The 11,480-nt window shown below is 42.6% G+C and overlaps 1 protein-coding gene across 2 annotated transcripts in view; it reads left to right on the top strand.

Moving 5' to 3' along the window:
- The first annotated feature begins 382 nt into the window (after positions 1-382).
- MUSK (muscle associated receptor tyrosine kinase) overlaps positions 383-11,480 on the top strand; it is a 53,836-nt gene continuing 42,738 nt past the window's right edge. For both annotated transcript variants that reach the window (XM_030471176.1, XM_030471175.1), the window contains exons 1-5: positions 383-461; positions 4,781-4,907; positions 8,089-8,240; positions 9,690-9,817; positions 10,329-10,470. In XM_030471176.1, the coding sequence (XP_030327036.1) occupies positions 383-461; positions 4,781-4,907; positions 8,089-8,240; positions 9,690-9,817; positions 10,329-10,470 (628 nt within the window). The remainder of the gene's footprint in view (positions 462-4,780; positions 4,908-8,088; positions 8,241-9,689; positions 9,818-10,328; positions 10,471-11,480) is intronic.

Genomic DNA, 11,480 nt, shown 5'->3' with positions numbered 1-11,480 from the left:
TGGCAAGCATTTTTTCCACAACTGCACTTACACAGTGCTGAAATAAAGACCTGGTGGCTTTGCAGCGCTAGTGTAGGGTACTTCCCTGAAAATGCATTTGCCCATTGTACTCCTCTCTGTTTGCTTAGAAGGAATTCAGAAGGGATTTGCTTTCTCTTGTTTCACGAGCCCCACGCTTTCACACTGACCGAAGTGGATACGCACCAGCTGGCCATGTCCATCACCACTGCCGGGTGGGAGAATTCCTGATTATACTTAGATCCCACAGACCCTGCTCTGTCATTAGCAGAAAAGTTCTGCTTGTGCACCATCGTCTGAAATGCAGCCGTCCGGGAACGCCGCACACCTTGCCTGAAGGAGCCAGGTGCCCTCTGGATCAAACATGAATGACCTGGTGAAGGTGCCCCTGGCACACATCCTCACGCTGGCAGCCCTCAGCTTGGCCGAAACGTTCCTGAAAGGTTTGCTTGGAGGGGTTTTGCCCTGCTCTGCTTCTGCCACTTGCTGAAGGAGGTTTTGCAAAGGGGACGGCATCTCTGGTAATGGTTGGGTGGGTGGCACGGTAGTGTTCCTGAAAATGACAAAAATGTGCTGCTTTCGCTCGTCACTTCACTGCTTTTAGAAGGATAGTAGTGAAAATAATCTCATATTTGTGTCTGGGATTGAAGGTTCTTTTCTAGGAAGAGCACACAGAGCACATAGTCCTGTTAGAATGGGAAGGGGAGGCCTTTGGGTTCAGCTTGGGTGGGATGGACATTTCTCGTGTCAGGTGAAGCTTACAGGCTTTAACGACTGGTAGCACCCATTGCTGCACTACCTAAGATTTGTGGCATTTTGCATGCCTGTGCATGCTTATAAATATATAAAGCTCAGAGGAGAAGTAAATAGCTATAATATCTCTATAGAGTGTATATATATTAATACAAATATGCAGGTTTGTATTGCATATAACATAAAAGTTATGATACCTTATTCCTCTCCTGTGTCTACACACAAGGACACATGCACACACACTTTTAACCAACACAAGAACTGAAAAAAGTCTGTTTAGAAAAGTCTTGAGTTACAAAGAGCAACAGTGGTCTTCTGGACATACTCTCTGGTAACTGTGTGGACAAATGGTTTTGCTGCATGCTGGTTGTCAGGAGCCATTTGACGCACACCAGAAACTTTGTAGCTTCAGGAAAACAGAGAAAAACCTTCAAGGACCTGTTAGGCCAACACGGCTGCTCCTGCAGGCCTGTGCTCTTACAACTGTTAGTCAGGTTGGCCTCAAAATGTTAAAAAAATGAAAAAAAAAAGTCCCTTCTTTATAAAAACTTTTGAAATAAAAATGTTATTTTTTTTTCCCTAAAGCACTAAAATAAGTTGGTGAACCTTGGTCTTTTTGAAATCAGTGGTAAAATGGGATTAGAGAGACAAGAAAAACAAAGAGGAAGGGGATTGATTTTTTCTGATGGAATAGTGCAATGAAGAGATACACATCCTTTCCTAAAACATCACAGGTAGTCAAATCGGCTTGTTCCCTGAGAGAGGCTGAAACTACAACCTGGTGACTACAACCCAGCAGTGCTCTGTAAAGGTTTTGAGGCATTAGCTGGAAACACGATTGAGCAGTTTTCGACCAGAGGAACTGCAGCCTCTCCAGGCGCCTGCAGTGCTGCAGGGGAGACTGTCTCTGTTTTCCTCTTTGCTTTGTTTGCCCAGCTTGTCTTGTTTCAAAAGTGTGAACCCAAACCCAAAGCCAACCAATTTGGAAGCTTATGGTGGGCTGAGCTTAGAAGGGGAATTTCTCGTGGGCCCCGTGACCAGCCTTGGGTCATTTTGCTATCTCGGGAAACTACAGCTGACATCCAGAAAAATGGCACCTGTGTGGCTTTACAGATATATAAGCTAATTGATTTTCAATGTTATTTAAAGCCACAGGACTACCTAAAGTATTTCAGAGACTGACAATGGATGCGTACGGAACGGCCTGGGGCCATTTCTATATGCTGATAGCTATGTCTGTACATTGTTTGGTTTTCATTTTCCCAAGTTAAAATCTGGTAATGAAGGCACCGTAAGTATTGACTGCTTTCCTGAGTAAACACAGACTGACACAAACACCTGAGCTTTTCTGGGTGTCTTTTAGAAGCAAGCGCCACCTCAGCCATTTTGGGGCTCTCTCAGCGCCTCACAACAAAATGGCGTTGCGCTCATCTGCTCGCTCTCCCCTGTGGACACACCATGTGTCCGCTGGCCTCGTGCCGTCTGCCCCTCACCCTGGCAGCAGGAGCCTGCCTTCACCTCCCTGCTGGCCCAGCACTCCTCTGTAATATCAGGAAGGTAAAAAAGAGCATACATTCCTGTGTAACCTGCTCTAGGTGTCCCTGCCTTGGCAGGACATTGGGCTAGATGACCGCCAGAGGTCCTTTCCAACCCAAACCATTCTGTGTGATTCTGTGATGTGGAATTTGGGAAGGCAGCTTTAAAAATAAGTTCCCTTTCTATTTTTACCAGAAGCAAACTGCTGTGGGTTTGGGCAGTATTTTCTATGAGTATGTGGCTGTAAGAACTGTGTGCTGGCTTTAACAAGGTGCCAGGTCAGACCGGGCGTAAGGCAATATTGCTAAGGACAATTCTGTCATCTGCTGAATTAAAGAGGTACTATAAAAGTACTTAACTGTTGTTAAAGAATTTATTTTATATATAAACCCAACAGCCCTTTTCTGCCCAAAGAATAAAATAATGTCATTCTGAATACCAGCTCTTGGTACAAACCTAACTTTATTCTTTGTGCCATGCGTATCATGACAACACAGTTATAAAGCTGGTTGCTTTGAATTTTGGTGACTGTAAAAATTTACATTTCTCAGGGTTAAAAAAGTATCCTTCCAGAGACCAAAGCATGTGGAAAACTGCATTAAAAATTACCACATAAAATTAGATTGTAAAACTCAGGCTTAATGCCATCAAAACCCAATAAACTCTGTCACGAAATAGCAATGGCCTCTTTGAAGTAAACAAGATAGCCATCAGTGGAGGTTATTCTCCTAAGGCAACCTTCAGCAGCATGGAAATTTAGGCTTTATGAAAATCTTCCACTTGTTTGCGTTGGCATGGGATTCACTTGGGGTGTAATATGGATGAGGACTTCTACCTAGTGTGACCGAAAATGATCCAATAAATTGAAGCGTGATAAAATTGATCTTAAGCGTGATCTTAAACAATGAATCTAACACAGATGTGTTTTAACTAATGTTTAGTTAATATAATCTTTAGTGCTACCTTAGCTGTAGTTCTAGGATCTTTTTATATAAGTATAGTCATTACTAGTTATGCAATCTGAAGTCATATCATCTAGAAGTATTATTGAAGCAGATTCACTCTAATGAAATTTCAAAGGCGTTAGGACTTTTACATAAACCTGATAGTAGAAGACAATCCTTTCTTCCTCCAGCTCAATGACATTCTAATTTTTACTCCCGTGTAGATTGAAAAAAGCATTAAGGCTTTCTATTATTCTCGGTCACTTAAATTGGAACATCTTGTATTTTGCCTTTTTTTCGTTTTTGTTTTTTTTTAGGAAGGAGGGCTAAAACTGATGTAGTTTGTTTATTTTTTGCCTGATTTTAAATATTACCGTACTGAGGAGGGCCAGCAGATACAGTGCAGGCAGAATTTTCCTGTGAAAAGACACACAGTGTGCCAGAGACTGCTACAGTCAGCGAGGAACCGGAAGATTCCGGCATCCACTGTACATGCTCAAGGTGGTGTGTCAGGAACATGGTATGAAACTAGTTCATCTCAGCACAGCTGCCAATGAAATCCAATCCAACAAATACTGGATGTGTGTCCATTGCAACCATAGATTAAAAGTCATTCAAGTGTCTTTGGGGGCAATGGCTGCAATGCATACCATGGGCAGGGAGAGTGATTCACTAGGCATAGCCTTTGATCCCTTCCAGCCGTGCTTCAAGTCTTTTAGTAGGGCAATGGAAAATGTTCCTAAAGATACATACAAATAATGTATGATGACAGGTCTGTGATAATAAGCATCAGACACAGCTACTAGACCTCCAAACCTGGTGCTACTTGGATAGAAAAGGTGAGAAATAGAAAATGTTTGCTAGTCATGCCAGAAATCTGGAAGATGTGAAGGGCCTTCACAAGCCTAGCTTTGAAAAATAGAATGCTTTATAACAGGGTTTTTTTTGTTCGTTTGTTTGGTTTTTGGTTGATTTTTTTTTAAGAGAAATAGTTGAGTGGAACAAATCCCGTATTAATGACAAACCCCAAATCTCATGCATTACGAGTTAATAATGATGCAATGAGCCCACTGCAGGGCAGGTCAGTTTGGATTTTATTTGTGTGCTGTTCCTTGCACTTTCATTCCATGTAATGCCACCCCTGTAGCAGGGGGACAGCCTCACCTGTGTCCTCGCAGTATACCATCTAGTGCTGTGCACCTTAGAGGAGACAAGGGCTAGAAACAAAGGACTCACTGGGCTTGTCGGAGCTGCCCCATGCTTGGATTGCTCTGTTTTGCACCCTGTAGAGAGAGCACAGGGTAAATGCAAAACCTGCAGCAAACAATGGAAGACTGCAGCTACAAATGTGGAGGGACCTGTGCTACAGCAAATGAGTACAGGGTGTGCGAAGCACCTTTGTACTAGGGAAAAAGCCAGCGAGTGACCCTGCAGGGACATGGGGGCCTCCACCAAAGGGGACTGGCAGGCTTCGTGCCTCTCCCTGGGAGGCTTTGGGAAGTTTTCTCATTTTTCCTTTCTTCACGCAGCTCCATTGATCAGCACTCCTCTGGAAACTGTGGATGCACTGGTAGAGGACATTGCCAAGTTTGTCTGTGTAGTGGAGTCATACCCTGAGCCGGAAATCACGTGGTCGCGCAACAGCATTCCCATCAGGTAGGGAACAGTCCTAATCCCCTCCAGAATCTCCTGCCAAAACAGTCAGTGGTTTTCTTCATAATAAAGGAGACATCTGGAAAACTCAAAATGAGTTTGTGGTGGGGAAAATGGTGAGTGGCTGTAATTATGCAGCAATCTGTGCTCCTTAGGGAGCGATAGCAGCACCTGGGGGGGTGCTTTTGCAGCTTCACACACTTGAGATTGGAGACAGTTGATTTCTGTGTCAAGAAATGCAAGTTTGCTCTCCAGCTTCAAACAATGCAATCTGCTCTGTTCCTCAGTTTATGCATTTATGAAGGAGGAGGATACTGTGTAGTATTTAAAAGGATCATTGCCAGACTTGTTGCCTGAGTGTCTGCAATGTGCTTGGGAATTTTGCATTGGAAGGGGTTGTATTGTGACATTGTGGTTTGCTTCTAGTTCTGGATCACAGGAAACTGGCTTCTTATTCTTATGAGACATCAACCGCCAGGCATCAAGGTGCTGCTGAAGAAGGAAGCCTTGGAAATGTGCTATGGAAGTGCCACCATTTTTTAGCTTTACTGCTGTAGACAGGCTCTTGCAAAGTAAACTGTACCTTATCTTCCAATTCTGAAATTATATTATGTCTGACACATGCCTTCACCGCAGTTTCTCATTCTAGATTGCTGTCAGTGACTTCGTCTGTAAGGGAAAATTACAGAACAATCTCTGTGTAACACAGTTAATGTCCGTTCTCCACAAGAGATGTCCGTGTCAGGCAGATGATCATGGTTCCAGCTACTGGGGTCAAGCACCCAAATAGCCCTCGAACCATTGCCTCAGGTGACTCCAAACAAGTTAGCAGCAGCAGGAGGATTCTGCTAGGCAGACCATTTTAGGATAGGAGAAAAGCAGAATACTACGTATATGTATACTGGCCTTTAGAAATCTTTTTTTCATTGCCTGCAACAGAAACTCGGAGAAACCCTGGTCCTAGCCCTCTGACCCCAGCCTTGTTGCGGGATGGAGGTCTGAATTTCCATGGATGTTATTTCCAAATTAGGTCACCTTTCTCCTAATTCCTTCTCAATCAGTGACACCATGCCTGAAAATCAAAGCTGGGAGAGAAGTCATTTGTGCAGGACCATGGAGATTACATGCCTTTCTCTCCTCATGCATGGTCTTTGAAATTTCACTATCTCTGTTCTAATATCATATGAAAACCAGATCGTTTCTAACATCAATCCCCACATCCAGAAGCCCAACATACCTTCCTAAAAGCCATCCTGCTCTGTCTGAGACAGAGTGCCTTTTTCACACATTGACTGAAAAGGAAAATACTGATCAAGAAGACTCTGCTGGTGAGGCCAGAGAACTCAGGTGCTTTGTTCTCTTACTGGGGCTTCTGGAGCAACATTAAAAGTATCTTTCCCTTTCTCAAAGCTGTATTGGCATTGAAAGTGCTGCTGATACAAAAGCTCAGACCAAAGACAGGGAAATAGATAAGCTGAAAATATCTGTTGTTTTCCAAGAACATGGACAAAAGTATTTGCACAATGAAAAAGGATCTGATCAGTGGATTATTTTTTTTTCCCCCTAAAAAAACCCATGTGTTTATGTGCACTCGTATGTATACGTATCAAACTTCAAAGGGGCTGGTTATTGCAAGCAATAAATATCAGTTATTTTATTAGCGAAATTTTCTTCTGTTGCCAAGATCCCAGCACCCTAAGCACAGCTAAGCTATCCTTCAAAACAAACCAGTATGTAACCATACAGCTTCAATGGGAATAGTGCCAGGATAGAGGCTCTTATCTGCATTAGCCTTCTGGAAACATCTTTCCTTTGGTGTCAAAACTTGCGCAAGTAGACTAGCAGGGTCGTGTGCCAAGTGAAACAGCTACCTGCTCCATCTCCCAGGACACAATGATCCTTCCTCAGGGAAAGAAAGGAATGGAGCCTGCGCTTCTTTTACATGATGGATGACTTAACTGAGTATTCCTTCTTCGCAGGGTGAAAAAGAGGAGGGAAATACAGGCTGAAAGGCGAAAGACTGTTGAAAGGAAATATGTGCCTGTAACATGACAGATGGCACATGCAGATTACTTGGTGACTGCTGTACAATTTTTAACAGTAAAAGACAAACAGGGCATATTGAGGTGTCAGGCATTTGTGTTAGCTTGGTAGAAAATCCTCAAGTCAGGTACTTTTTGCTGCCATTCGCCAAAGTCAAAGGACAATTGTATGTAAGTGCTTACAGAAAGCATCAACAAAGATGTAGAAGTCAAACATGGAGGAACTTATGAAATGTTATGCAAATCTTGTTACACTGAAGCTTTATTATACTTTTCCCATTTTACAATGAAAATCAGAGATCAGCCTTCTGCTTTCTGTCTTTCCCTGGCTTCCGCACACATACATACACACACATCCCTCATGCTCGTATATAGAATTGGTTTTTGCTCTGCAGATTTTGTTACAATATCCCCAGCCTTTGTTGCACCCATTTCAGGGCTTTTCTTGGCTTTCCAAGTCAAAGCCTGCTGTCACTAAACTACAGCTATCCTTGCATCCCCTAACCTTTGGATGGCTTCTTTTTTTCAGCACATTTCTTTGCCCTTTTTAAAAAAAAACCCCAACAGATCAAACCATTCCTGGATGCAGACATAAAACTACTTGGTTTTTTTTGTTGGTTTGAGTCTTTTTTTTTCCCCCACAACAGTAGAAACGTTTCCATAACATTATCTGTTTAATGAAAAAAAAAAAAATTTTCTTTTTTTAATCTGAAGAAGGTTTTTTCAAAAAACCTCTTTTTTAAAGTCAGTTCCAGTTCCTATATAGGCAGTCTTTCCCTTGCACTGAGTCATTATACCTAAAACAGGACTGAGCTGGATTAGATTACCTATGCTCATGCCTGTCCTTGGCCAGGGAGAAAACCAACCATGATACCTACTTACTTTACCCATACCTGACTGGAGGAAGAATTACTGCCATGATCACGGCAGAAAAGGACTGCATGGTCTAGTGGGGAGCAAGCCGAATCTTAAGGTCCACCTTGGTGTTTTCAATGCCTTCCTTTCTCTTTGCAGGTTGAAATTAAAAAGTAAAACAAATTGCCATTTGTAGTATCATCAGTGGTCTGCAGATAAAAGTGCAATTCTCCCTTTCTATCCCTGCCTGTTCCCCCACCCGTGACAATCTGTGCTGTGCCCTGCAGGCTGTTCGACACCAGGTACAGCATACAGAGGAAAGGGCAGCTTCTGACCATTTTGAGCGTGGAGGAGAGTGATGATGGGGTGTACTGCTGCACGGCGGATAATGGGGTTGGAGCAGCTGCGCAGAGCTGTGGAGCTCTCCAAGTGAAAATGCGTAAGTGGGAATGCAATTTCTTCATGCAATCACCATGTGAGTGTGTGATTGAAAGCCTGAGCAAACCCCCAGGTATGGCTTCTGTGGGACCATGTTCAGGGCAGACCCATGTTCCTGTGGGGCTGGGTGCAGTCCTTTGAGGTGGAGACATGGCATATTAGATCATATCTTCACTAAAAGCAGTTGTGATTATTCAGTTTGAATAACATGCACTTGAGCTAGGATCAGAGGAACTCTTTGCATAGCAGAGGATACAAAACGGTGCTTTGAAGAACACCCCTTGTACAAAACTTTGTAAAAGCAGCAAAATTTGATAGATTAAACCTCTGTAGCAGTACTGCATAAATCTCTTGTGAATTTTAAACATAAGATTTCACTAATCAGATTTATGCCTGAGGGTGGTAAAAGCAAGTAAGTGCTGTTTAGATGTTCTTAATAGCAGTCTTGACAGGTCTGAAGCACTGTGGTGTAAACGTTGTCATCCCAAGGGGATGGCAGAGAACCGGTTTTTGCAAAGGACTATATATGTGCTGAACTTGGTGAAGCTGAACTCACATGCCTGCAGTTATTTACACAAACACTTAAAAGGGGAGCTGAGATATGTCCTGGCTAAAGCCTCTGTTTGTAGGAAAGGATTTGTTTGTGCTAATGAGAATGACCCTTCGCGTCTGGTAATTCTGGGGGTCTCCAGAACCCCAGTCGCCTGCAGGTGGGGGCCAGGTGGTGATGCTTTCTGAAGGTCATTTTTCTGCTGGTTTGGTATTGTACAAGGAAGGGAAAACTTCCCATCTCCCAAAACACTGAGATGAAGATCTTCTTTACTCCCAGCTCAGAGTAAGCTAAGCCATGGTTTTCTTTGGCTAAAATGAATTTATTTTTTCCCATACTAACTTTAAAGAAGCACGATTTTTTTTTCTTTAAGGATGCTTCCTCTTTTTTACTAGCATAGTTATAAATCCTTCAATGAGTTGAGTTTACATGCCCTTCTAGCGGAGCTAGAGACAAGCCTGGCTTAGAATTGTTACCAAACTGATTCACTTCAGATCTGAGCTTTCACACATGACACTGTTTATGCAGTGAAGAATGTCAAAACCTGGAATGAAAACGTTCTTCAATATTGGAAATACTCTTATCTGGATTTAGATTTATCTTAGGCCCTAATTCAGATGACTGTTGAACTCCATTTCTGAAAACAAATAACCCATGCAAGTTAGCTACTTTTGTGTGCATAAAGTGAAACCCTGAACACTGTGTTTAAAGAAGTTTTTTCTTTTCAAGGCAGCTCATGACCTGCTAAGACCACATCTTAGTCTACTAAGACTAGCTTTTAGCAATGCAAATTAAAAAGCAGCAGAAATTTTGTTGTCATTTCTGAACTTGTCCTGTTCTTTTATCTCTTAGCTTCAGTTCAACATTTTTTATTTTTTTTTTTAACTTTTAAATTTTTAGGACCCAAAATAACCAGGCCACCTGTAAATGTGGAGATAATAGAAGGATTAAAGGCTGTTCTTCCATGTACTACAATGGGGAATCCAAAACCTTCTGTTTCATGGATCAAAGGAGAAACAGCTGTAAAAGTGAGTACAGAATGAAATTTAAGTGATGCTAACTATTCATTAAAGGTACTGTGTTAAAATATTAGCATCATTTACGGCATTTGTAAATTCTAGTTGCTAGGAAGGAAGCATTTGGGAAATCCAGGGCTCATCTCATAAATGTCTGCATCTGCAATAATTCTGCTTATAAACATTGTCTGTGTATCTATATTTTATATTATATGTATTTATTACTACTAAACGTGGCCAAATGCTGCTGGATTTGTGAGTGTTCTCATAAATAAGAGCTACTGAGCCACTTAGCTAAGATTCAGGCTCCTTGGAATCTGTAATTAACTGATCTGCAAAATAAGGGATGGGTGAGTGTGTCATTACACAGCTGAGCAGGAAGAGCTGGCCCCAGATCCTTCAGATGTAGGACAACACAAATGATTTTCATGCGCGCAAACCCAGTCTTGTCAGCGGGTATTTGGTGCTGCTTGTGTGCAGCCTGCATGTAGAGCACTACCGCTATCGCTCCTTTGTCCAACAGGAGAATGCTCGCATTGCTGTCCTCGATTCGGGGAATTTAAGGATCCACAACGTTCAGAGAGAAGATGCAGGACAATATCGATGTGTAGCCAAGAACAGCCTGGGCACAGCCTATTCAAAACCTGCAACAGTGGTAGTGGAAGGTGAGTAACCCTTGCACCGGGCTCCAGCTCCATGTGGTAGCTCCTCGTGCATACCTGGTTAACTTGAATTAACCTGAAGTATCACATTGATGTCAACAAAAATATCCCAGGGGGTGACCCAAAAGGCAGAAGAAAAGACAGGAAAAGAAAGCATAGTGAGCAATAGGGAAAATTTGTCCACAAATCTCCCAGTGCTGGCCGATAGTGACAGAGATTATTTGTGGAGGGTCCTTGCCCATGGCTGCTGTGGCTCTGGTGGGATATTTGTCAGAGTAAGGACTCCCAAATACATTTTTATTTCTGACTGATGGTTTCCAAGATGCCGCCCTGTGTCTTGTGTGAAAAGTCCCACCAGACTTGTGATTATTCACTATGGCTTGTGGAGATGGACAAGTAGAAAGCTGATGGCCCCAGAAACTTGCTGCAGAGAGCCTGACCAGAGAAAGCTGCAGCTACAGACGGTGAAGCATTTTGCAGCATTATATGTATGTCCTCGCTTTCCTCTGATTTTCCATCTGAATTGGTTGATTCTTCAGGTAAATAGACCTTTTCTCTTTGAAGACTTGAACATTTTCTGCCTGCTAAACTGAACACTGGATTCATTTTTCAGTTTCTGGTCTTTATGTGCTCAGTGTCCGTCTCTTATTTGCAGAAGGCGTTTGTTTTGTGGTGTAAATCATCACCAGTTTCAGAGTGCTGAGATCAATGGACCGCAGGGGAACCCAAATGTAGGCAATGAGGCATTCAATGCTCCTGAATCCTGTAAGAGAAGTTGGGTTATGCAAGGTTTTGCGGAGCAGGACGAGGGATGACTGACTAGGTATATGAACTAATTTTTATTTCTTATTCAGAATGACTGTACTGTAGAAAGTGGAGAAGGGTCTCCATTTGCCTAGTAAGCTTCAAAAATGGTTGTAGATTACATTTAGCCTGGAACTATGACAGGTTACTCAGGGTGCAATCCCATTTCTAAGAGGACCATTGACTTTTTTTTCTGGGAGCAGTATCCA

Source organism: Strigops habroptila, chromosome Z (genome assembly GCF_004027225.2).
Source record: "Strigops habroptila isolate Jane chromosome Z, bStrHab1.2.pri, whole genome shotgun sequence".
Lineage (NCBI taxonomy): Eukaryota > Metazoa > Chordata > Aves > Psittaciformes > Psittacidae > Strigops > Strigops habroptila.
The sequence above is the reverse complement of the archived record's forward strand: the minus strand, read 5'-3'. Positions and strand labels throughout refer to the sequence as shown.